General features: G+C 46.5%; 1 protein-coding gene and 1 long non-coding RNA gene across 10 annotated transcripts in view; one reads left to right on the top strand and one right to left on the bottom strand.

Moving 5' to 3' along the window:
• The window catches only part of plcd1a (phospholipase C, delta 1a), a 243,269-nt gene extending 231,602 nt beyond the window's left edge, over window positions 1-11,667 (top strand). For all 9 annotated transcript variants that reach the window (XM_069914931.1, XM_069914936.1, XM_069914934.1 and 6 more), the window contains 3 exons: window positions 4,442-4,577; window positions 10,301-10,450; window positions 11,163-11,667. In XM_069914931.1, coding sequence (XP_069771032.1) covers window positions 4,442-4,577; window positions 10,301-10,450; window positions 11,163-11,245 — 369 coding nt within the window. In that variant the 3' untranslated portion in view covers window positions 11,246-11,667. The remainder of the gene's footprint in view (window positions 1-4,441; window positions 4,578-10,300; window positions 10,451-11,162) is intronic.
• LOC138751939 (uncharacterized) overlaps window positions 1-26,128 on the bottom strand; it is a 35,896-nt gene extending 9,768 nt beyond the window's left edge. Inside the window, exons 1-2 of the long non-coding RNA XR_011350275.1 lie at window positions 26,007-26,128; window positions 4,928-5,044 (exon numbers count right to left, since the gene is read on the bottom strand). This is a non-coding gene — a long non-coding RNA (uncharacterized lncRNA). The remainder of the gene's footprint in view (window positions 1-4,927; window positions 5,045-26,006) is intronic.
• Between the last annotated feature and the right edge of the window lie 1,468 nt (window positions 26,129-27,596).

Raw genomic sequence — 27,596 nt, forward strand, 5'->3', positions numbered from 1 at the left:
AGATCCAGGGGACACAGCCTCAAGATTCAGTGCAGTTAGCGTAGAGGTTAGCCTGATGCTATTACAGCCCCAGCGACCTGTGTTGGAATGCGTCACTGTCTGTACCTCCTTCCCGTGTCTTCATGGGTTTCATCCAGGTGTTCCGGTTTCCTCCCACCCTCCAAATCGTACAGGAGTTGTAGGTTAATTGAACGACACAGACTCGAGGACTTCTTATCGTGCTGTATGTCTAAATTTAAAACTTCCTAACCTCTCGGGAGAGATCCCTCGTTACGGAAGCTGGTGCCCACCCACTGGAATGGCTTGTCATAGAACATAGAAACATAGAAGATAGAAGCAGGAGTAGGTCATTCGGCCCTTCGAGGCTGCTCCGCCATTCAAGGAGATCATGGCTGGTCTTAAAGTTCAGTACCCCGTCCCCGCCTTCTCTCCGTAACCTTTAATACCCTTATACTGAAGAAATAGATCTAATTCCCTCTTAAATATATTTAATGAACCTGCCTCTACTGCCCTCTGTGGCAATGAATTCCACAGATTCACCACCCTCTGGGTCAAGAAATTCCTCCTCATCTCGGTCCTAAATGGTTTGCCTATTATCCTTAAACCATGGCCCCGGGTTCTGGATTTTCCCATCATTGGAAACATCCCATCTGCATCCATTCTATCCAGTCCTGCCAGAATTTTATAGGTCTCTATGAGATCCCCTCTCAATCTTCTGAACTCCAAGGAGTACAATCCCAATTTGCGCAATCTTTCCTCATCAGTCATTCCTGCCATTCCAGGTATCAGCCTGGTGAATCGCCTCTACACTCCCTCCATTGCAAGAACATCCTTCCTTAGATAAGGTGACCAAAACTGCACACAATACTCCAGGTGGGGTCTCACCAAGGCCCTGTACAGCTGCAGTAAGGTATTCTTGTTCCTAGACTCAAACCCTCTTGATATGAAGGCCAACATACCATTTGCCTTTTTAACTGCCTGCTGTACCTGCATGCTCGTCTTCAGAGACTGGTGTACAAGTACCCCTAGGTCTCTCTGCACTTCCCCATCTCTTAATCTATTGCCATTCAAATAGTCATCTGCCCTCCGGTTTGTATGACCAAAGAGGATAACCTCACATTTATCCACATTGTAGTGCATTTGCCATGGATCTGCCCAGTCCCCCAATTTATCCAAATCACACTGGAGCTTCCTGACCCCCTCTTCCGTGCACACAACCCCTCCTAGCTTAGTGTCGTCTGCAAATTTGGAGATATTACATCCAATCCCCTCATCCAGATCATTAATGTAAATTGTGAACAGCTGGGGTCCCAGTACCGATCCCTGTGGCACCCGATTGGTCACCGCCTGCCACTCAGAAAACGAGCCATTTATCCCAACTCTCTGTCTTCTACCTGCCAGCCAGTTCTTAATCCACATCAATACTTTACCCCCAATCCCATGAGCCTTGATTTTGGAAGCCAGTCGTTTATGCGGGACCTTATCGAAGGCCTTTTGGAAGTCCAGGTACACCACATCCACTGGCTCTCCCCCATCTATTTTACCTGTCACCATCTCAAAGAATGCCAATAGATTTGTCAAGCACGATTTACCTTTTGTAAATCCATGTTGACTCCGTCCAATCCCTGCTCTGCTCCGCTATTACATCCTTAATAATGGATTCCATCATTTTGCCCACTACTGATGTAAGCCTCACCGGCCTATAATTCCCCGCTTTTTCTCTAACCCCTATTTAGTAGTGGGGTAATATTAGCTACCCTCCAATCCATGGGTATTGATCCTGAGTCTATCGAGTTCTGGAAAATAATTCTTAAAGCATCTGCTATCTGAATGGCCACTTCCTTGAGTACCCTAGGATGTAGATTATCAGGCCCTTGGGATTTATCTGCCTTCAATCCCATCAATTTCCCCAAGACCATGTCCTTAGAGATACTGATTTCTTTCAGTTCCTCCCTTGCATTAGTCACTATGTTTCCCAACATCCTTGGGAGGTTATTTGTATCCTCTCTTGTAAAAACGGAACTAAAGTAAGAATTTAATTGGTCTGCCATTTCCTTATTCCCCATTATATATTCCCCTGATTCCGACTGCAAGGGACCTACTCTGGATTTCACCAATCTTTTCCTCTTGACATATTTATAAAAGCTTTTGCAGTCGGTTTTTATATTTGCCGCAAGCTTACTTTCGTAATTTATTTTTGCTCTCTTGATTAATCCCTTTGTCCTCCTTTGGTGCATCTTGAGCTGCTCCCAGTCTTCGGTCGTGGTACTTTTTTTGGCCAATTGATATGCTCTCTCTTTGGACCTAATGCTGTCTCTAATTTCCCTTGTTATCCACGGTTGAGTCACCTTTTTTGGTTTATTTTTATGCCAAACTGGTATAAACGATTTCTGCAATTTCTCCATTAGATCTGTGAATGCTTTCCATTGTCTATCCAAAGTCAACTCCCCCATAAACACCACCCAATCAATTTTACTCAACTCCCGTCTCATACCATCATAATTCCCTTTATTTAAATTCAGGACCTTAGTCTCGGTTTTAATTTCGTCACTCTCCATGTCGAGTGAGAATTCGATCATATTGTGATCACTCCTACCCAAAGGGCCTCGTACAACAAGATTGTTGATTAGCCCCTTATCATTGCATAATACCCAATCTAAAATGGCCTGCTCCCGAGTTGGTTCCTCGACATATTGGTCTAGATAACCGTCCCGTAAACATTCAAGGAATTCCTCCTCCTCAGTATTTTTACCAATTTGACTAGTCCAATCTATATGCAAATTAAAGTCTCCCATGATAACAGCTGTTCCCTTATTGCACACTTTTCTAATTTCTCTTTTAATGCCTTCCCTCACCTCTACATTACTATTTGGAGGCCTATATACCACCCCCACTAACGTTTTCCGCCCCTTGCTATTCCTCAGTTCTACCCATATAGATTCCGCATCTTCCGAGTTGATATCCTTCCTGTCAATCGTGTCGGTCCCTTCTCTCACCATCAATACTACCCCACCCCCTTTTCTTTCTTGCCGATCCCTCCTAAATATCGTATACTCCGGGATGTTAAGTTCCCAGGCTTGCCCACCCTGCAGCCATGTTTCTGTAATCCCAATCAAATCATATTTGTTTATCTCAATTTCCACAGCTAATTCATCTACCTTGTTCCGAATGCTTCTTGCATTAAGATATAAAGCCTTCAGATTTGCTTTTTTCACCCTCCTTGCTCTTTCTGATTTTTTTACTTTCATTGCCTAACCTAACTTTTCCTGTTTTATCTTTTCTGTCCTTTGCCCTATCATACAGGTTCCCACCCCCCTGCCAAATTAGTTTAAACCGCACCCGACGGCTGTACCAAACCTAGCTGCCAATATATTGACCCCTTTTGGGTTTAGGTGTAACCCATCCTTCTTGTAGAGGTCATGCCTTCCCCAAAAGAGATCCCAATGATCCAAGAAGCCAAAACCCTGTCCTTTACACCAGCCCCTCAGCCACACATTCATTTTTCTTAACCTTCCATTTCTGTCCTCAGTTGCACTTGGCACAGGTAGCAATCCAGAGATCACCACCCTGGCTGTCCTATTTCTTAGTTTCTGTCCTAGCTCTCTGTAATCCTTTTTCAGTACTTCCTCCTTTTTATCGATGTCATTGGTACCCACATGCACCAAGACATCGGGCTGTTCGCCTTCCCCTTTTAGAATACCCTGGACCCGATTTGAGATATCCCGCACCCTAGCACCAGGGAGGCAGCACACCATGCGGGCATACCTATCTGGCTCACAGAATCTCCTGTCTGTATTTCTGACAATGGAGTCCCCAGTGACCACTGCATTCCTCTTTACCTTTTGGTCCACCATGCCAGGCTCAGTGCCAGCGACCTGATCACTGCGGCCAGCTTCTGTCAGGTCATCTCCCTCAACAGCATCCAACAAAATATACTTGTTACTGAGCGGGATATTCACAGGTGTGCTCTCCATTTTCCTGGTATTTTTCTTCCTTCCCCTGACAGTTACCCATTTACCTGACACATCTGGTCTTGGGGTAACCATGTCCCTGAAAGTTGAATCTATCAACTCCTCACTCTCCCTTATCAGCCATAGGTCCTCAAGTTGCAGCTCCAGTTCCCCAACTCAGTCCTTAAGGAACTGCATCTCGGTGCACCTGACACAGATGTGGCTATTTGGGAGGGTGGGACTCACCCATGGTTCCCGCATCTGACATCCAGTACAAAGCACTAACCCCATAGGCATGACTGAGCTAAAATAATGCCACTTACCTTTCTCCTCGCCTGCTTTTGCCTAAGCCTGTTGAGCCAAAGGCTGGAAGTCCCACTCCTTCAGTGCCCCACTCACTCAGTGCGCCGCTCCTCGCTGAGCAGCTAGCTCGCCTAACTAGTAACCAACATCGAGTTCCCGAGGCACGGCCCTATTCTTGCTCTCCACAGGTCATCTCAGCACAGCAGCTGCCTAAGTCCAACATGGCGAAGCCCAGCTCGGTGGTGGATCCCCTTGTCACCGTCGAGGTTTACGGAGTCAAAGAAGACAATGATCAGAAAGTAACAGCGCATATTTCCAACAACGGTAAGAACGAGTGGCCAGGGTTAATCAAGTTCAAGTTCGCTATCATCTGACTGGACATCTACAACCAGACGAAACAGCACTTCTCTGCACCACGGAGTGCGCACAGTAATGATCACATACCGTAAAACCCCTGATACCCGGCACCCACATGCCAAATACGTGAATTTTCCGATTGCGTGATTGGCAAACTAACAGCGAAGTGTGCCAATTTTAAACTTCCATACTTTTTAACCTATTTATTTTCCACTAATTATTTGTCAGTTGCTTGAATTCTGGATAACAGGGGTTTTACTGTATTTACATTAAAGTATAATTATAAATAAATATATAAATACTTTGAGATGATTTACCTGGTTACAGGATACTGTTCCTCAATCTCACAGCCTGTGGGAAGACGCAATTTCCCAGCCTGACTGTTGTAATTTTGATGCTCCTTCCCGATGGTAGTGGGTCGAAGATCCTGGGTGCTGGATGGAAAGGATCATCGATAATTCCTTTAGGCCTATTTAAGCAACGCTCCCGGCGAATGTCGTCAATCGAGGACAGGGAGACCCCAGTGATCTCTGCCGTTTTGATGACCCTCTGTGTTAATCAGCTCTAGGGTGTATGGCGATAATCAGCTCCAGGGTGAGTGGTGAGGAGAATAGGATCGACTGGTTCAAAGGTTAACGTCCTCGACACATGTTAGTGCAAAATAGTCATATTTATTTACGTGCACAGAATTTGCAACAGGAAATAACAGTATAGAAACCATATGGAATGGAGAAATATACCCGCAACTGCTCTAGTGGTGCTAGGCTACATACCAATACCCGCCTCCACTCCTCACTGCGCAAACACAATAGACCATCTCTTGGCCTCTGTCGGTCGTGATTGATCATGGGTATTGTGCCTCTGGGAGTCACTGGTGTGTTGACCAGCGTCGACTGTGGCTCTGGAGGCCATTCCTAGAACGGCAGGCTCGCCCATCATGCTGCAATTATAGGGCATCGCTGGGCTCTCCGCTCCTCAAACTGACTGAAGATCGGGTGTTGATGAAGAGTTCCTCACTATTTGTTGCGGTTGTCTGCTGAATCCTCCCTGCGTTCTGCGTTGATTTGCAAGGCTTTCACGTGGCGCTCGCAGAGGTCCTCGAAGCAAAGCCGGGGTCGACCAATGTTCCTCTTGCCTCTTGCTGCTTCTCTGGAGAGGATGTCCTTTGGCAGTCGAGCCCTTTCTCTCTCGAGTAGATGATAGACTACTCAACAGAGAAACAGTAGTCTGATTACGACTATAATGGGTGTGGGCCACTATAGCCCCCACCCTATACCAGCCTACACCACACAACTGGTTCTACAGCGTCACCCACGGCTCACCACCTGGATCAGACCCCTCGCAGTTGGTCTTCCAACGACACCCGTGGCCCACAACCTGGAGTGGAGCTCGGTGACATCCTCGAGGGAACAAAAGAGCAATCTGCTCCACGTGGTGGGTCTTATACTGCTGCCAGCTAGCAGGGCTGGCCCAGGTACGCCCATATGACCCAGAAAACCAATTTTGGGATAGCTGTACTTGTGGGTGGATCTAACGTGTGATTGGCTGGTGAGGTAACTTCAGATTGGCTTCTTGCCAGAGAGGTCAGGTGACCCTTTGTATAACAGGCCTGTGCACTACTGACCAGGTCTTTGTTTTGTTGACTAGACGCTTATGCCGGGGACGTAGCTCTCCAGGGTCAGATCCGGAGATGCATATTTCAGATCTTTGTGTCTAGGAACACATTTGTGTTGACTTATTGCATGAGGTCAGGGTAGACACTCTCTGTGCGGCACCTCAGAAAGGGGTATCTTGGCCTTGTAGAGGTATCTCAGCCTCATTCCTTGACCTTGTGGAGGTAATTTGACCCTATAGAAAATCATGACCTTGTAGAGGTATCTCAAACTTGTGGCAGTATCTTGACCTTATACCTTTACCTTGTACAGGTACCTTGATCTTGTGGATGTATCTTGACCTTATTTTGATCTACCTTTCTCTGTCTTAAATACACTGAATGAGGCAGCTCCGCTGCTTCCTTGGGCAGAGAATTCCACAGATTCACCGGAAGAAGCAGGTCCTCCTCATCTCCATCCTGAATCTACTCCCCTTAATCTTGACGCCGTGACCTCTGGCTTGGGTTATTTTCTTTGAAGTCTCAGAGGCTGAGGGGAGACCTGATAGAAGTTTATAAAATCACGAGAGGCGTTGATAGGGTGGACGGTCAGAATCTTTTCCCTAGGCTGCAAGTGTCACCACCAGAGGACATGCATTGAAGATGAAGGCAGGGGGTGGATGTTTAAGGGAGATGTGCGGGGCACATATTTGACACAGAAAGCGTTGGGTGCCTGGAACGGGCTGCCAGGGTAGAAGCAAGTACAGTAGGAGGAGTTTAAGAGACTGCAAGATAGACACAGAACATGGAGGGTGAACATGATATCAGGTACAAGCAGCAGAATTTAAGAACAATCTGGATCTCACGTTGTATGTCAACATCATAAGAACATAGGAAACAAGTCAAGTACAACCCAACGGAACAACGTTCTCCGGTCCTCGGTGAAAAACAAGCAGACACACAGCCAGACACAACACACACAGAGACAAGCAATGCTTATGCAGGACAAATATTCATACCTACAAATCAATAAATATATGTTTCTTGAATATGAGAGTCTTGGAGGGTGAGTGTGAGCGGTTCCTTCGGTCGTTGCCTGTGGGAAGAAGCTGTTCCTCAGCCTGGTGGTGCTGGCTCTGATCCTCCTGTACCTCTTCCCCGACAGGAGCAGCTGAAAGATGCTGTGAGTGGGGTGGACGGGGTCCTCAATACTTTTGCGCACCATCTTCAGTAGGTGACGTCAATAGTGGGGGGGGGGAAAGAGTCCAGTGATCCTCTCAGCCACTCTTATGTCCTGTGGTTTGACCTCCAATCCAAACAGGAACAAGGGTGGGCTTTCTGGCCCGTCAAGCCTGCTCCACCATTATACAAGATCATGGCTGGCCTGGTCGTCGACATAGCTCCACTCTTCTGCCTGATCCCCATAACCTTCAATTCCCGTAGTCTTCAACAAGTAACTCTCTGTCTTAAAGGCTCTGGATAGACACATGTACATGAATGGGGTGGCAAGATATCCATCAGGTGCAAGCAGCAGAGCATCATGTTCAGCACAGACACGCGGGTCGAAGGGCCTGTTCCTGCGCTGTACTTCTCGAGGTTCAATATTTGGTCTCGCCAAACCATCATTATCTATCTCCAAGCCAGCATTGGAGGATTCCTTGTTTCTGTCGGTGGGGGTCGGTCTGAGGGTGAGCAACAACAACTTTGTTGTGGACTTCAGGAAGGGGAAATTAGGAGAAACTAGTCCTTGTCAAGGTGCCAGGTCAAGAACTTCAAGTTCCTGGGTGTCAGTATCTCTGAAGATCTGTCCTGGGGCCTCCACGTCGATGCAATCATGAAGAAAGCTCGTCAGTGGTTGTACTTTGTGAGGAGTTCAGGAGATTTGACATGTCAACAATGATGGGTGAATCATAGAGAGTTATTCAACTGGTTGCATCGTTGTCTAGTATGGAGGTGCCAGAACAGGAAAAAAATAGAGAGTTGTGAACTCGGCCAGGGCCATCATGGGCATTAGTTCACTCTGTCAAGGACATCTACAAGAAAGCAGCCTCTTCCCTCAAGGACCCCCACCACCCAGGCTATGCCCTCTTCACACTGCTACCATCGGGAAAGAAGTACAGGAGCCTGAAGAGAGCACCCAACGGTACAGAAACTGCTTCACCTCCCTCTCCCCCCCCCCCACCACCACCATCAGAAAGCAGAGAGTAGTGGTGGATGGGAAGTATTTTGGCTGGAAGTCAGTGACTAGTGGAGTTCCATAGGGTTCTATGTGATTTATGTAAATGACCTGGATGAAGAGGTGGAAGGGTGGGTCAGTAAGTTTGCGGATGACATGAAGATTGGAGGAGTTGTGAACAGAGCTGAAGATTGTCATAAGTAATAAAAGGATAGAGACAGAATGTGGAAAAGTGGCAGATGGAGTTCAGATAAGTGAGAGGTGATGCATTTTGGAAGGTCAAACCAGAAGACTAGGTACAGGGTTAATGGTCAGATGGACAGAGGGACATTGGATTCCAAATCCATACATCCCTCAAGATCACCGCACAGGTTGTTAGGAGAGTTAAAAAGTCCTATGGGGTATTGGTCTTCATTAATAGGATTGAGTTCCAGAGTCTTTGCAACTCTACATGTCTCTGGTGAGACCACACTTAGAGTTTTGTGTTCGGTTCTGGTCACCTCATTATAGGAAGGATGTAGAAGCTGTGGAGAGGAGATTTACCAGGATGTTGCCTGGATCAGAAAATAAGTCTTATAAGGCAAGGTGAGCAGAGTTGGGACTTTTCTCTTTGGAGCGAAGAAGGATGAGAGGAGACTTAATAAGATTATAAGAGGCACAGATAAGGTGGACAGCCAGTGCCTTTTTCCCAGGGCGCGAATAGTGAACACCAGGGGATGTCTCTACAAAGTGACCCCAGGGGTGATTTTTAGCACAGTGAGTTGTGGGTGTCTGGAATGTCTTGCCAGGGGTGGTGGTGGAGGCTGGAACATTTGGGGCATTTAAGACTCTCCTAGACAGACGTGTGGGTGGAAGAAACATAGAGGGATATGAGGCGGATGTTTTTTTTGGAAGGGATATATCGGTCGGCACAACATCGAGGGCCGAAAGACCTGTACTCCGATGCAATACTCTTCATGTTCTATTTTTATTCAAATTTGATTTATAGATGCCAAACAATCAATCACATACATTTCATTCCCAATTTGTCCGGCATGGCTTTTACAAATTGAAAAGAAAATAGAAGAAAAAGAGAAGAAAAGAAGCCCCCGCCCCCAACCCACCCACCCGATTTCCCCCCCCCCCCAAAGGCCCTGAGAAATAAAAAAGACCTAAGCCTCTCTCCCTAAAAAAAACTGGGGCGAAAAAAATGAAAAGAAAAAAATGGAGTGGATATTAAAAAAAATTATAAAGATTACATAAAGCCGCACATTATAACGCATCTAAATCCGTAAATCTGTTTTAAATCAATTCTAAATGTTAAATTTCAATATATCCATTATTAATCCTAATTAATCATCTATCTATATTAAGAATCTCGCATCTCTACCATCATCCAGTTTAAATTCCTTGTTAAATTAATTCTCTAAAGTAAAATAGACCATCAGTGTAACTCCATTCAGAAACATATCTTTCATACTAGAACCACTGTTTTATTACTGAACACCTCACTTCCTCTTTTTGGACATTCATTTTTTTTAACATAATTTATCACAATGCAGTACGTTTCCCCGTATCCGTGACGGTTTTTGGCGGTGGGGGGGGGGGGTTGGAATAACGCAGCTCAGTAGCATCAGTACGATACCTGTATTCGCGGTTGAACAGCAGGAACAAATAATGTTTAATCCGTACCAGAAAGAGACCGACTTTGTCCAGTGCACAGGAGCTCCGTCATTATCAAAATGGCGGCAACAATAGGGCCACGTGTGATGTCAAGTAGGTGCTACAAAAGAAGTTCGGTTAATGGATCGCTTCGGTATTCAGAACTCTGGATAAAGGGAAACGTTCAGTATTTGCAAAGTAACGCTGCCGTAGAGCAACAGATTCCATGACAGGTTCGTGGCAATTGATTCTGCCGAACCCTTTTGCCCTTTGTTGATGCAGGCTTCAACCCAATGTGGAACACCACCTTCCAGTTCAACGTGTCCGTCCCCGAACTGGCCATTGTCCGCTTCCTGGTGCAGGATTACGACGCCTCCTCGAGGAACGACTTCATCGGACAGTTTTCGCTGTCCTTCACCAGCCTGAAATTAGGTACCATGCCGGGGACCCTGCACCTTTGAATGGGGTGCCCGTGTTCTGAGGTGGGGGGAGGGTTGAGGGAGGGCAGGGGAGAGGGGCCGAGCTGGCCCAACTTGCTGCTCCAGTAACTCGGTCCCGGTTGGGGGGGGGGGGGGGTCTGTGCCCCCCTGGCAAGGTTGAGCTCTGGGTGATTACCACTTCTGGACATTTGGACGGCCTAGGGTGAACCTGTTCGGCCCATCGTGGCTGTGCTGGCCCAGTGCCATGCAAAGGCTCTGCTCACCAGTTTCCTGTTATGGAGGCAGGGAGCAATGGGGAGAGGGAAAAACAGCTGGGTTGAGGGAGGGGTGAACAGAGGCTGAAATGTGAAGCCAAGATTTCCTGGAGGAACTCAGCAGGTCAGTCAGCCTCCGTGGGTAGAGATGGTCTGTCAACATCTCAGGTTGGGACATTACTGAGACATTATTTTACTGTTGTGACGAGCATTCAGGAGCCTGATTTCAGCAAGTCTGATAGACCTTGAATCCAAGGGGAGGAGGGTAGGAGTAAAGACATTGTGGCTGGGATGGGGTTAGGCTTCTTCTGGGGGAGGTGAGGGGGGGGGGGATAGGGATGTTGTTAACACTGCACCAACCCCACCTCTCCCTGTCCATGTGAGGGGAGTGGGGATGCCAGTCCTTGGAGTGACCGAGCCTCTTTCTCTCTCTCTCTCTCTCTTTCCCAGGATACCGACACATTCACCTCCAGTCCGTGAACGGGGACCCTCTCCTCTCCGCCTCGCTCTTCGTCCACATCATGGTGGAGTGAGGCCTTAGCCGTCGCCATCCCCTCCACTGCCGAGTACCCAGGCTTCTCAGAGATGCCCAGCAGGAGCAGAGTGACCAACATCTGTCTCTCTCTCTCTCACGTCCAAGGGGGCGGGTTGAAGGGTGGGGGCGGGAGGGAGAGTGGGGCACGTTGAAAGAGGAGGGATGGAGTGGGAGGGTGAGCTAGACAACAGGGATCGAGGGAGGAGGGGGAGAGATTTTGTTCGGACTTTTATCTGTGTGCTTCCGGGGGACTGAGGGAGGTTGCAATGCTGCCACGTGTTTGAAAGACACTTTTTGGCCATTTTTAAATTTTCCCCGCGCATTCTTGTCTAAATACGAATCGGGATAATGGAGAGACTAATCATATGTCATGGACTGGAAGAGGCTCTCCACAGGTTTATTAAAAATAACTTTGTTGAACCAACTGGCCTTCATTTTGTTTGCATCCCAATGTGGGGTGCTGGGAGAGGGAGAGACTCAGAAACCAGGCAGGGGGAGGATCCCAGGTGTTTGTCAGACTTGCCTTTATTGGTCAGGGCACCGACTACAGGAGCAGGAACATCACGTTACAACTGTACAAAATGCCAGTGAGGCCACACTTGGAGTATTGCACACAGTTCCGGTCGCCCGGCTACAGGAAAGATACTGGAAAGGGTATGGAAAAGATTCATGAGAAGGTTGCTGGGACTGGGAGAGGATTCAATTTCAAGGATAGGCTGGGATGTTTCTCCCAACAGCTTAGGAGGCTGAGGTAAACCTTATAGAGGTTTCTTGAGGTACAGTATATACGTGTGCAATAGTCAATACCGCATAAGATCTGGGCCCATTTTTTGGCCCCAGCCGCTCTTTAATCCAAGTTCCCAACACCTTGGCCGTTGACTCCCACCCAGGCCCCTGCCGCTCACCATCTGAGCTCCCAAAACACCCCAAATGTGGACTCTCACCCAGGCTTTGGCTGCCCGCCTGCCCATCCAAGATCCCGATGCCCTGTCCGCCCACCTGTCCTAGCTCCCGATGCCCTGAGTGTGGACTCTCACCTAGGCCCTGGCCGCCGCCAGCCCATCCAAGGTCCCGACACCCCATCCGCCCTCCCGTCCGAGGTTCCGACACCCAGAACACAGGCCTACCAGGCAGTCCCGGCCGCCCGTCCGACCTCCCGCTGCCCCAAATGACACAGGTACTCTGATCAGAGAGCACCCCCTCCTATCACCTCAGCTTCTACCCTCCCACATGTAATGACCTATGGCCTCCCCCTGTCCCTTCCTCCCTCACCACACCATTTTATTCATGTGCCTGCCTGCTTTTGTTCACACCTGATGAAGGCCCCTGGTCCGGTTACTTCCTACGGATGCTGTGCGACCCGCTGAATTTCTCCAGCACTATCCAGTATTGCACTCTCAACCCCAGCATTTCCAGACTTCCTTGTTGAAAACCACACTGCTTGCATTAAGAAGAGGGTAAAGGAATCTGAGGGCCATCTTCGTCTCACTAGCCCCTTTTCTGCTGGCACCCCGTCCCAGGAATTAACTGGGAATTTACTGGGACAAGCCCAGTGGAAAAGGAATGGTGTCCGAACGCCGGGGTCAAATGGGATCATTTCACGTGGGGGTTTAACCGCCTCAACCCTCACTCATATCCCCGGCGTTCGCTGATGCTGGCATGCTGTGAAAAACCAGTGGAAAAAGGACAGCAGAAAGTGACCCGTATCCTGTTGAAGGTGGAACACTCCATTCCCCGGGATGAATGTGTTCAGTGGGAAAGCGATTAGTGTCCCAGTTCAGGGTGGCCCAGTGGAAAAGGCTTCCTATCCCGGGGCACAGCACGGCCAATTCACTGGGTTGCCCAGTGGAAAAAGGGGCTACAGAGAGTGGTGGGTGAGTGGAATGGTGGGGGACAATTGGCACATTTAATGGACATTGAGACGGGTTCACAGATAGGAAAGGTTTAGAAGGTTAAGGGCCGGCAGCAGGCAAAAAAAGGCTAACATTCTCAGCACGGGGTGAAGGGACAGTTTCCGTGCTCTAAACTATGACCCATGATGGGTTTCTGAAGACCAGGGAGGAATAAATCTTGAGCCCATCCAGTGGGACAACATCCCATAGTCACACAGCGTGGAAAAAGGCCCTTCTGCCCATGCTGTCCAAAATGTCCCTCCCACACTCATCCCACCTGCCTGCATTTGGACCTCTAAACTGGTGGTTTTCAAATGTTTTCTTCCCACTCGCATACCACTTTAAGTAATCTCTATGCCATCAGCATGAGTGGAAAGAAACCAAAGAACACGACAGCACAGAAACAGGCCTTCGGCCCTTCTAGTCTGTGCAGAACTATTCAAGCTAGTCATTGACCTGCACCCAGACCATATCCCTCCATATCCCTCCCAGCCATAACTCTGTCCAAATTTTTTTTCTCTGTCAAAACCAAGCCCTCATTCACCACTTCAGCTGACAGCGTGTTCAACGCCCCCACCACTCTCTGCATGAAGTTCCCCTTAATGTTTCTCCTAAACATCTCACCGTTTACCCATGTCCACTAGTTCTTATCTCACTCAACATTTATCTATACAGGCAGTCCTCAGGTTACGAACAAGATCTGTTCTTAAGTCTATCTCTTAGTTGAATTTGTAGGTAAGTCGGAACAGGTACGTACATTCCTTATTTAGCGCCATTTAGTCAAATGTTTGCCTTAGTGTAAATATACTATATACTATAGCCAAATACAAAGTTACACACTCAACACAGCATTAACAGCACCATGATCCAACTTAAAATGGTAGACAGCATTCTCCTTCCTCGAGCCGATGAACCGCTGAAGCCGCGCGTTGTCCATTCAAAAGTACGGGTTGTCCATAAGTCAGACATTCATGACCCGGGGACTGCCTCTATTAAATCTTCCTTCACTCTTCTACACTCAAAGGAATAAAGTCTGAATCTTTCCCTGTAACATCCTCTTCTCATGATTAGGTACCGCTCTTTGAGATCACCTCTCATCCTCCTCCGCTCCAAGGAATAAAGCCCCAGCCTGTTGCCCCTCAGCAGCCGTGGATTCAGACCAGGATCTCGGATGAAAGGCGTCACCTCGCCCAGCGGGGGAGGGAGAGAGCGAGAGTGGGTCTGGCCCACATGTGGCCGACAGCCCCAGGACCAGTGGAGGACACGCTAGTCGAGTTCAGGCCACCGTGGCCCCTCCCCACCCCAGCTCTGCCCCTCCCCCCCACTCCTCTGCGGCCATTCGGGGGTTGCAAGTCCCGTCACATCAGATGCAAACTGAGAGCTCGAGAAGGTGGCTGTCAGCAACAAGGCAGGGCTTCAAAATCCCACACTGCAGAAACAGTGTTGTCCGGTCCATGATGCAGTACAGGGGAAACACACATACAGTCATAGCACACAAGCAGACAAGCGATACATATACACAGTACAACTATACATATATTAACATCAATATTATTAATAAATAGTAGAGTCATGGAGAGTTGTGTTAGCACTTGTTCAGCATTCTCACTGCCCTTGGGAAGAAGCTGCTCCTCAGCCTGGTGGTGCTGGCTGTGATACCTGATGTGAGCAGACAAAAGTTGCTCTGTGTGGGATGAAAGGGGTCCTCAATGATTTTGCATGCCCTCTTCAGACAACGCTAATGGGGGGGGGGGGGGAGAGCAAGGGAGACCCCAGTGACCCTCTCTGTCACCCTTATGGCCCTGTGGATTGACCTCCGATCCATTTCTTTGCAGCAACCAGGACGGCCAGGACGCTACTATAGATGGTCGACGTAATGGTGGCCGGTAGCCTGGCCCATCTCAGTCTTCTCAGAAAGTGCAGTCGCTATCTTCCTGACAAATGAGGAGATGTGTGTCCACGATAGTCACATGAACACCCAGGAACTTCAATGCTCTCCACTCTCTCCACTACTGAGTGATGAATGTGTAGTGGAAGGTTGACTGCTAGCAGGGGAGAGATTAGTCACCAAGGATTCGCCACGCGCCACTCTTCTCCGCTAGAACCAACACCCTCTCCACCTGGAGCAGTGGTTCTCCACCTTCTTCCCACTCACATCCCACTTTAAGTAATCGCTGTGCCATCAGTGCTCTGTGATTAGTAAGGGATGTGGCTGGGAAGGGAAGGTTGAGAATCACTGCTCTAGACCCAATTGTTACTGAAATATTTTGCTTGAGAAAACTTGTCATTGGCCCATTTCCTTTGGAGTTATGAAGCCGTGCACATAACGAGTCAATGAGGGACGTTTAAAATAGAGGTTTTCAACCTTTTTCTTCCCACCCACATCCCACCTTAAGCAATCCCTGACTAATCACAGAGCACCGGTGGCATAGGAATTACTTAAAGTGTGTGGAACGAAAAAAGTTGAGAACCACTGATAAAAAGACTCCATCCAGCCTCACCCACTCAAGATCCTGCAGCAGCTCAGAGGTGTGTGGTCTGTCTGCCCTCTTGTGGACCTTCTCTGCATGTCAGGCAGATCCACTCCTAATGATCCTGATGTTATGAGCCCAAAGGACCCCAAAACCCAGCAGCAATAGATATTCACCACGACAAGTAGTTACTTAAACAAAAGTATCTTTAATTATTTTTAATTATCTTTAAACATGAAAACAGAATCAAACTTTAACTTATCACTATTCTAATTCTAAGTGCATATGTATAATGTGTGCGTAAATTTAAGAAAAGTTTTTTGGTTCACAGTCCAATCTCATTTCTCCTTCTTCCAAGTTCACTGGTTGCAGGCAATTCTTATACTGTGCACAGAATTGAACATGTATAAAGTTCACCAGGCTTTGGTGGTTGAAAGATAAATGGTTACCGCTCAGGAAGGTTCTTGTAAGGTTTGCAGAGAGAGAGATGTGTTGTTCCAGGATTTCCACAACTGAGGTACCACCATTAGTTACCTCAGTGTCTTGCTGATGAAGCTTGCCCATCAGGGTTCTCCAGATGATAACATCTTTCTTTCAGGCTATCTCAGAGTTCCTTTCTGTTCCGCTTATTCCAAGAGAAACATCAGACAGATAGCACTTCCAGCTATCCGCCGCTTCTGGAGTTTCTGTTTCAGTTCCAACAAGCTTCTCCTGGCTTGTTGCAGTTTTCTGTGTCACACACAGTCAAAGACTCTCTTCTCTCTCTCTGTCTGAGATTCAAAACTGCCAGTAGCTTGTCCTTCTCTCTCTCACTTGCAAAACTCCTGACCTTCTCCAGCAAACAATAGGAGTTAGTCTTCTGGTCCATCTATTGTTTTAGGTAAACAATAACCTCTCAATGACCTCTGAGGGAGCACTTTGCAGAGAGGTCAAAAGCCTTGCAAAAAAAAGTCCAAAACAGACAACCTGACTCTGGTTGTTCTTCCAAGACAATAGTCCATTCATTTCATGACATCATTTCAATTAGAACCAACTTGTGAAATGTGCATAACATTCTCCATAGTTTCTGTAAAGTCACTGAATATGAATTCTTCAGTATTTCAAATAAGATCTGTTTTAAAGAGTGTATATCTATATAACCTACTCTAATTTTACCAATTTATCTCTCAAAAATATTCCATCACACTGAGGAAAATGCAAGGTTCCTTTATTGTCGTGTGATAAATGAACAGAATTCGTCAATGCTTACTTGCTTACAAAGCGCACACAAAAAGACCCCACTCGCCTGGCTGAGCAGATAAGCAAAAGATTCCCTTCAGAGTCATTGGGTGCCCGTGGATTCGACTCCCCTTCCCCAGTGCTCCTGCGGACTCAGACTCCCGCTTGTTCCAGCGGAGACCCTAAGCTCCCAGTTTCCCATCCCCGATACCATCTGGGAGTAGCCAGCGCCTGAGACCCTTTCAGGAGTCCTCGGCACCCTCAAAAATTCATTTAATTCACTGGCAGTTTTTTCTTTACAAGCACCTGCCCAGCTGCAGCAAGTAAGAATTTTGGGCATGTGTAACAGGCTCTTCTGGCCTGTATGTCTTTGGAATGTGGGAGGAAACCAGAGCACCCACAGGAAACCCACAGGGGAGAATGTCCAAACTCCTTACAGACAGTGCCGGAGCAGGTCGCTGGTGCTCCACTGGCGTTCAGCTCACCGCATCAATAACCGTGTCACCAATTGCCCAATGCATATGACAATGAACTCATTAGAATTCCAGTCCCAATACGTGCAACCCAGGAGCCAGCCTCTGAGGCCTGAGACCCGCAGCCTCCCCGACAATGGACCCATATAGGCTGCATGCTGTTGGTGACTTGCAGTCGAAGGACTCGCACAGGCTGTGGGCTACTGGACACTGGCTCATGGGAACCAGGTATCAGCACAGAAACAGGCCCCTTTGGCCCTTCTAGTCTTTGCCAAACCATTTTTTTTGCCTCGTCCCACTGATCTACACCCAGTCCCATCACACTCCATACCTCTCCTGTTCATGTACCTGCCCAAATTCCTCTTAAATGCTAAAATTGAGCCCACGTTTACCACCTCAGCTGGCAGCACGTTCCACACTTCCAGAAATCTCTGTGTGCAGAAGATCCCCCTCATGTTCCTCCGAAAATTTGTCCCTTTCACTTTTACCCCTGCCATCTGGTTTGTATCTCACCTACCCTCAGTGGAAAAAGCTTATCTACATTTACTCTGTCTGCCCCCCTCATAATTTTAAATACCTCACTCAAATCTCCCCTCATTCTACACTCCAGGGAATAAAGTCCTAACCTGTTTCACCTTTCCCTGTAACTCAGTTCCTGAAGTCCGAGCAACATCCTAGTAAATCTTCTCTGCACTCTTTCCATCTTATTGATATCTTTCCTGTAGTTAGGTGATCAAAACTGCACACAATACTCCAAATTTGACTTCATCAATATCTAATTCATCTTTACTATAACATCCTAACTCCTATACTCGATTCTTTGATTTATGAAGGCCAAGATGGCTCACTTTACAATCCCCATCCACCTGTGACACCACTTTCAGGGGATTATATATCCGTATTCCCAGATTCCACCACACCCCTCGGTGCTCGACTTTTTACCATGTATGTCCTTTCTTGGTTTGTCCTTCCAAAATGGAACTCCTCACCCTTGTCTACATTAAATTCCATCGGCCATTTTTCCATCTGGTCCAGATCCCTCTGCAAGCTTTGAAAACATCCTTCACTGTCCACAATGCCTCCAGTCTTAGTGTCACCTGCAAACTTGCTGATCCATTTTACCACATCATCATCCAGATCATTGATATAGGTGACAGACAATAATAGTCCCAGCACCAATCCCTGAGGCAACACCACTTGTCACAGGCCTCCAGTTGGAGAAACAATCATCCACCACTCCTCTCTGGCTTCTCCCATTCAGCCATTGTCGAATCCAGTTCACTACTTCACCATGAATACCTCGTGTCTGAACCTTCCTGACTAACATCACAGGGTTACTGTTGAAGCCTTTTTTAAACAATGGAACAATGTGAGCTCCCCTCCAATCCCTATCACCACACCTGTAACGAAGGGCATTTTAAATATTTCTGCCAAAGCCCCTGCAATTTCTACAGTAGCTTTACTCAAGGTCCGAGGGAATATCTTGTCAGGCCCTGGGGATTTATCCACCCTTATTTGCTTTAAGGCAGCAAGCACTTGCTCCTCTTTAATCTGTGTAGGTTCCACAACCTCACTGCTTGTTTTCCTAACTTCCCACGACTCTGTGCCAATTTCATGAGTGAATACTGATGAAAAAAAAATTAAGATCTCCCTCGTCTCTTTTGCTGACCACTCTGATCTTCAAGGGACCAATTTTGTCCTTTACTATCCTTTTGCTCTTAATATATCTGTAGAAACCCTTTGGATTTTCCTTCACATTTTCTCCCAAAGTAACCTCTGCTCTTTTTTTCCATCCTGATTTCTGTCTTGAGGTTTTTCTTGCATTTTTTATATTCCTCAAGTACCTCATTTGTTCCTTGTTGCCTATACCTGTTATACACCTTTCTCTTCTTCTGAACCAGATCCATGATATCCCTCAAAGACCAAGGTTGCTGGTACCTGCTAACTTTGCCTTTAATCCTGCAAGGAACATACAAACTCCGTACTCTCAAAATTTCACCTTTGAAGGACCTCCACTGACCTTCCACATTCTAGCCAGAAACAACATCCCAATCCACGCAATTTCCTCCAAATTGTCCTTTCTCCAATTTAGAATCTCAACCCAAAGCTCAGACCTATCCTTCTCTGAAACTAATGGCATTATGGTCACTGGACCCAAAATGTTCCTGTCACATACTCCTGTCACCTATCCTGTCTTGTTCCCTAATAGGAGATACAGTATTGCATCCTCTCTCGTTGTTACCTCTATATACTGATTTAGAAAACTTTCCTGAACACATTTGACAAACTCTAAGCCATCCAGCCATTTTAAAGTCTGGGCGTCCCAGTCAATATGTGGAATAATAAAATTCCCTACTATCACAACCTTGTGTTTCCTGCATCTGTCTGCTCTCTCTCTACAGATTTGCTCCTCTATTTCTCATTGACTATTGGGCGGTCTATTATCCAACCCATGAATGTGGTCATACCTTTCCTATTCCTCAGCTCCACCCATATCACCTCAGTCGACAAGGTCTCTGGTCAATCCTGCCTGAGCACAGCTGTGATAGTTTCCCTGATGAGCAATGCCACTCCTCCTCTTTCATCCCCCCTGTTCTATTGCATCTAAAGCAACCAAACCCCACAACATTGAGCTGCCAGTCCTGCCCCTCCTGCAACCAAGTTTCACTAATGGTCACTATGTCATAATTCCACGTGCCAATCCACCGCTCTAAGCTCGTCTACCTTTCCAACAATACTCCTTGCATTGAAATAGATGCACTTTAGAACATTTCCACCACATTCAACCCGTTGACTTCTAACGGTGCATGTAATTTTCACATCATCTTTTCCCTCCTCTATCTGCTCTGGGATGGTTCCCATCCCCCTGCAAATCTAGTTTAAATCCCCCGGAGTAGCCCTAGCAAACCTTCTCACAAGGATATTTGTCCCCCTCCAGTTCAGGTGCGAACCGTTCTGTCGGAACAGGTCCCACCTTCCCAGGAAGAGAGCCCAGTGACCCAGAAACCTGATGCCCTCCCTCCTGCACCACATTTTTAGTCACATGTTCAGCTGCATTATCCTCCTATTTCTAACCTCACTCGCATGTGACATGGGCAGCAATCCTCAGATCACTACCCTGGAGGTCCTGTCCTTCCTCCTGGTGCCTAACTCCTTGAACTCTCCTTGCAGGACCTCCTCACCCTTCCTACCCATGAAATTGGTCCCTAGTAAAAACACAATGCTGGAGAAACTCAACAGGTCAAGCAGTGTCCTTTATACAGCAAAGATAAAAATGCATTATCGACGTTTTAGGTTTGAGCCCTTCACCAAGGAATGGAAAAATGTCGGCAAGCGTCCAAACAAATGAGTGGGGGGGGAAGGCATGGGGTGATAGGTGGAGAAGGGAGGGAGGGGACAGCAGCAATCAAGGGGAGGAAGGATGGGTAGGTGAATATAGGAGGGAGGGAGGAGCTCGACCAGCTGAGTTTCTCCAGCATTGTGTTTTTAATTCAACCGCGGTGTCTACAGATTTTACTTTTCTCATTGGTCCCTAAATGGACCACGACGTCTGGTTGCTCACCCTCCCTCCTGAGAATGATTGTGTCAGAGGCTCAGATCTGGAGCTCTGGAGGTGATTCCACGGACACTCAATAGCCCCTTTTAAACTGCAGCACCTGGGTCGCCCTCATGGGACCCAGCTGCGATTTCTGGGGCAAAGGTGCTGGAAAATTGCAGGGGGATCAACCCATTAAATCGTCAACCTTATCCTTAGCCCTCTGTTTTTCTAAGCTCCATGTTCCTATCCAAAAGTCCCTTAAAAGACCCTATCTTTATCCATCTCCACCACCCCCATTCCATGCACCCACCACTCTGCGTAAAAAAACGTACACCTGACATCTCCTCTGTACCTACTCCCCGGCCCCTTAAATCTGTGTCCTCTTGTGGCCACCATTTCAGCCCTGGGGGAAAAGCCTCTGACTATCCACATGATCAACGCTCTTATACATCCCTATCAGGTCACCTCCCACCCTCTGTCGCTCCAAGGAGAAAAGGCCAGGTTCACTCAACCTGTTTTCATAAGGCCTGCTCCCTAATCCAGACAACATCCTTGTAAATCTCTGCCCCCTTTCTATGGCTTCCACATCCTTTCAATAGTGGGGTGACCAGAACTGCACACAGTACTCCAAGTGGGGTCTGACCAGGGTCCTATGTAGTTGCAATATTACCTCTCGGTTCCTAAATTCAAGTCCACGATTAATGAAGGCCAATACATGGAATGCCTTCTTAACACAGTGTCAACCTGTCCAGCTACTTTGAGCATCCTATGAACTCAGACCCCAAGATCTCTCTGATCCTCCACTGACAAGAGTCTTACCATTAATACTAGATTCTGCTATCGTATTTGACCGATCAAACTGAACCACTTCACACTGACCTGGGTTGAACTCCATCTGCCCAGTTTTGCATCCTTTCAATGTCCCGCTGTAACCTCTGACAGCCCTCCACACTATCCACAACACCCCCAACAGCAAACTTACTAACCCATCTCTCCACTTCCTCATCCAGCTCATTTATAAAAATCACAAAGAGCAAGGGTCCCAGAACAGATCTCTGAGGACCCCCAGTGGTCTCCGTCCTCCATGGAGACTGTGACCCATCTACACTCACTCTTTGCCTTCAGTGGGCAAGCCAGCTCCAGATCCACAAAACAATATTTCTTTCTCAATAAGCCTTGCATGGGGAACCTTATCAAATACCTTGCTGAAATCCATATACTCGACATCTACTGCTCTTCCTTCATCAACGTGTTCAGTCACATCCTGAAGAAATTCAATCAGGTTTGTAAGGCACGACCTGCCCTTGACAAACCCATGTTGTCTATTTCTAATCATATTCTACCTCTCCAAATGTTCATAAATCCTGCCACTCGTGATCTTCTCCACAAACTTACCAACCACTGAAGTAAGACGCACTGATCCATAATTACTGCTTTTTTTCGAATAAAGGAACAACATCCGCGACCCTCCAATCCTCCAGAACCTCTCCCGTCCCCATTTATAATCTAAAGATCATCGCCAGAGGCTCATCATCTCTCTTAATGTCTACACGCTCGAGCTTTCCAGTCTGCTGCATGTCATCGCTACAACCACCAGGACCCTTCTCCCTCGTGAATACTGAACTAAAGTATTCATTATGTACCTCTGCTATTTCTTCTGGTTCCAGACACACCTTCCCTCTGTCACACTTGATGGATCCTATTCTTTCATGTCCCGTTCTCTTGTTCTTCACATACTTGTGGAATGCCTTGGGGTTTTCCTGAATCCTGCCCGGTGAGGGCTTCTCGTGGCCCCTTCTGGCTCTCTGAATTTCCTTTTTAAGCTCCTTCCTGTTAGCAATATAATCTGCTAGATCTCTAACATTACCGAGCTCTCTGAACTTTTTCGCCTTGGCTAGATTTTTTTTTACAGGCTTTGTACCCTACCATAACTCCCTGTCTCGTTGGAACGCTCTTATGCAGAACTCCACACAAGTATCCCCTAAACATTTGCTGCATTTCTCCTGTACTTTTCACTGAGAACATCAGTTCCCAATTTAAGCTTCCAATTTTCTGCCTGAAAGCCTCATAATTCCACTTACTCCAATTAAACACTTTTCTAAATTGCCCATCCCTATCTCTCTCCAATGCTGTTGTGAAGGAGATAGAATTAAGATCACTGTCTCCAAACTGCTCTCCCGCTGAGAGATCTGCCACCTGACCAGGTTCATTTTCCAACACCTTATCTAATATGCTCTCTCCTCATGTAGGCGTGTCCACATATTGTGTTAAGGACCTTGCTGAACACACCTAACAAACTCCACCCCGTCTAAACCCCTAGCTCTAGGGAGATGCCAATTAATAATTGGGAAATTAAAATCACAAAATAAATGAACAGATAAAGGCCATTCGGCCCATCGCGTCGGATCCGCAACTCCACCCTGAGCTAACCCGTTCTCACATCTAGTTCCAAGATTCGGCTTTTTCCCCATATTCCCAATCTCCTCAGACTCTTCCTTAAATTCCCCCAGTGATCGGGCCTCCACAGCTGCATGTATTGGGAGATATTAGGGGTGTTTATTTTTTACACAGAGAGGGATGGTGGTGGAGGCTAAAACATTAGGGGTATTTAACAGACTCTTTGACAGGCTCATGGATGAAAGAAAAATAGAGGGTTATGGGGTAGGGAGGGTTTAGTACTTTTTTTGAGGAATATATGGGTTGGCACAACATTGAGGGTCAAAGGGCCTGGACTGTGCTGTAGTGTTCTATGTCCAATCCCTATTGTCCATGGATGAATGAGGTTGTTGGCTCATTGCTGTTGGTTGGGGAAAAGACATTGAACTAACCCTCCCCCAGGTAGAAGACTTAAAAAAGAAATTGGAGGAATCTAATAAAAAAACTAAAGAGACACAAGAACTACTAGCTCAAAAAATAGATACAATGGAAAATTATAACAGAAGAAATAACATAAAGATAGTGGGCCTTAAGGAAGATGAAGAAGGCAAGAATATGAGGGAGTTTATAAAAGAGTGGATCCCTAAGACCCTAGGATGTCCAGAACTACAGCAAGAAATGGAAATAGAAAGGGCACATAGAGTATTGGCCTCTAAACCACAACCACAACAAAAACCAAGATCTATTGTAGTAAAATTCCTAAGATATACTACAAGAGAAAAGGTACTGGAGAAGACAATGGAAAAAGTAAGAGAGGGCAACAAACCACTGGAGTATAAAGGGCAAAAAATCTTCATTTATCCAGATATAAGTTTTGAACTCCTAAAGAAGAGAAAAGAGTTCAATACAGCAAAGGCGATTTTATGGAAGGGTATAAATTTATACTAAAGCATCCAGCGGTATTGAAAATATTTATTCCAGGACAACAAAACAGACTATTCACGGATCCAGAAGAAGCACGAAAATTTGCAGAACAATTACAAAAATAGACTGAGGGATGAAGACGGGTAATGAGAGTAAAAATGATCACGATTGATATGTATGCGGGTAAAGAGGTATAAGAGTGAATAGAGACAATGAGCATACATGAATGTATCTGTACTTAGAGAAAAATATAGATAGTATAGACAAGAATTAATAAGGGAAGGTAATGGAATAGAGAGAATAAGGAGGGAATTAAAAGAGTGACCTTTGTGACATATGAAAAGTGAAATCTTTTCTGGGGGAGGCGGGGTGGGGGGAAATAGCGGTCACTGCAAAATCAGTTGACGCTTGCGAGTGGATTCGCAAATCCAAATGGAGAGGGGAGATGTGGTTGTCCGACAAGGGATAAAGGACAACTCAGGAGGGGAAGGGGAGATTGGGGATAAATAAGATAGAAATAGGAGAATAAGGAAAATGTTGGATGTTGTAGGAATGTTGTCTTATAAAGAGTTGAAAATAAGAAAACAGAAATGGAAAAGGAGGAAAGGTAATGATGGAAAAACGGAAAGAGAAGATAAACAAAATATAAAAGGGCTACGCTGAACTATATGACTTTAAATATTAATGGAATACATAACCAAATTAAAAGGAAGAAACTACTAAATTTAAATGAATAAATGTATTCCATTAGAAAAAATAACATATAGGTTAAGAAATAATATTGAAATATTCGAACAAGTATAGGAGCCTTACATTAAATACAATAGCGAAAACCTACCGGGGACAAACATTACCTAAGTTGATGGAAGGAGAAGGAAAGAAAAGAATGGACTCAGTAGAATTTCTGGTGTATTTTTGTTGAATGACAACATTGTCTGACTGGCTTAATGCAACCTAGATTGTATACCTAAAATGGATGAGGGGGGGGGGGTGGGGGGGTGGCTTGGGAGGAGGGGGGGGGAAAAAAAGTCACTGTATATGTGTGAAAAAGAAATAGTGTATATCATGGCTAATGTGATTTATGGTGTGAAAAATAAAAAATTTTTAAAAAAAAGAACTAACCCTCCCCCCACCACTGTTCTTCTTCAGTTATCCCTTGGGAGGGGGGGGTTTCATCCAGCTGAAGGCAGACCCTTGAATCCCTCCCTGGAAAACCCATTGAGGTTCTTGGGCTTTCAGCAGTTTGCTATTCCCTGGGTGTGGCATTGAGGCCTCCCTCCACCAGTGACAGATCCCCGGCTGGAACCAGGCAGTACTCCAAGCGACAGGGTGTATCCCAACACACATCACTACTGGTGGGTCTGAAGAAGGAAGGGTTTAGGGAGGGAATTGGGTCCAGGGAACTGACATCAATTGTGGAGACAAGGGAAATAGATACTGATGGAGTATCTCTCCGTTTTGGTGGAAGGAATAAAGATGTAGAGTATGTTTAAAACAGGCAATGAGTTCCAGTTCTTCCATAGAGCTGGCACTGATGCGGTAGGATAAATGGCTGTGATGGGGAGAAAGGGTTTGATGGGTTCAAATAGTACCAAGTCCTGGACAAGTGTCTTTATTTACACATTGTGGTGGAACACAGCATTACTGTACAGCTCAGGCTGGCCCACCTCCAATCCTGTAACTCCCACCCGTAAGAGTCCCCAATAAAGGCTGAATCACCCTAGTCTCCCCGCCTCCCCCACTTGGAACCGGGCCAGCAGCATGTGAAGGTGCGCCTATCATTTCAGGTTATTGAAGCCTTTAATCACACACACTTCGGGACAGCTTGTGATTATTGATTGTGCATCAATTTAATAGCCTGACTAACCTGCCAAGGGCAAGGTGATTCGCGTGGAGAAGTTGGAGGCTGATTTCAGGGAACCAGAGGTCTCCGTCAAGTTCAACATGTGGCTGGACTTCCTGAATGCTCAAATGAGACACAACCAGATCACAGACGACATAGATAAGTACGATTGACTCTACTTGTCGGTTGACCTCCAAGCTTATCAAATAATCCATGATTATGACAAGTACGACAACACGATGACCCCCATGAGCTCAATGTACACTTGTTACTGTGACAGAGTATATAGATATGTTTTTGGGAGGTAAATTGGGAAAGATCTGTTAGAGTAGGTCACTCACAAACACTTTAAAAACAGATCTTATTTGAAATACTGGAGCTCTGCCCCATGCATATCGGGGCCTCAGAGCTTTTGCAAGAGCTTTGGAGAGTGCTCAAGGGACTTCACTAATGGATTGTTGTTTACAAAAGGCAATAGATGAAAGATCTTGCTGGAGCTGCAGATTGGAGTTGTTCTAAGAGGGTCATGTGGTTTTTCAAGTAGAGAGTCAAACAGGTTTTCTGTGTGTGTGTGTGTGTGTGTGTGTGTGTGTGTGTGTGTGTGTGTGAGAGAGAGAGAGAGAGAGAGAGAGAGAGAGAGAGAGCGAGAGAGAGAGAGATCACTTCTACAGTGTTACAGGCAGCAACAGCAGCTGGGAATGGAACAGGAACAGGACAAGCTGGCAAGCTTGTGGAAAACCCCACTTGGAAGACGGGTTGTGAGTTCTTAGTTCGGCCCGGTCAAAGCCCTTGTGGTTCATGCAAGAGGAGAGGACTGGCTGTCTAATGTTTCACTTGAAATAAGAGAAACAAAAAGGCACTCTGTGGTGACCTGAAAGAAAGAGGTTATCATCTGGAGAACCCTGAGGGGACAAGTTTCTTCAGCAAGACACTGAGGTGGCTGATGGAAGTACATCAGTTGTGGATATCCTGGAACAACACACCCCTCTCTGAAAACTGACAAGAATCTTCCTGAGCAGTAACCATTCAAGCACCAAAGCCTGGTGAACTTTATAAATGTTAAATTCTGTGCACAGTATAAAATTTCCTGCAACCAGTGAACTTAGAAGAATGAGAAGTGAAATTGGACTGGGAACCAAATAAATTTTCTGAACTTACACACACATTGCATACATGTGCGCTTAGAATTAGAAGGGGGTTAAGTTAGGCTAAGTAAGTCAATAGTGATAAGTTAAAGATTGATCCTGTTTTCATCTTTAAAGATAATTAAAAGTAACTTTTGTTGAAGTAACCATTTGTCTTGGTGAATATCTATTGCTGCTGGGTTTACGAGATTTTGTAGCGACCAGGCAAGCTCAATAAGCCCCCGATGCCCTGTCCAGGGGAACCTGCACCGAGGCGCAGGCAGACCACCTGCAAGACCTCCACGATAGCCTCTGTCACCCAGGGGTCACCAGGTTCTATCAATTTGTGAGGGCCCACAACCTCCCCTATTTAGTTGAGGACATCAGGGAGTTGACTCATAAAAGCTCGGTCTGTGCAGCCGGAGAAGCCTCAACTGATCAAGGCCACTTGGCCCTTCAAAAGTCTCAGTATGGACTTCAAGGGCCCCCT

This window comes from Narcine bancroftii, chromosome 1, assembly GCF_036971445.1.
Source record: "Narcine bancroftii isolate sNarBan1 chromosome 1, sNarBan1.hap1, whole genome shotgun sequence".
Taxonomy (NCBI): Eukaryota; Metazoa; Chordata; class Chondrichthyes; order Torpediniformes; family Narcinidae; genus Narcine; species Narcine bancroftii.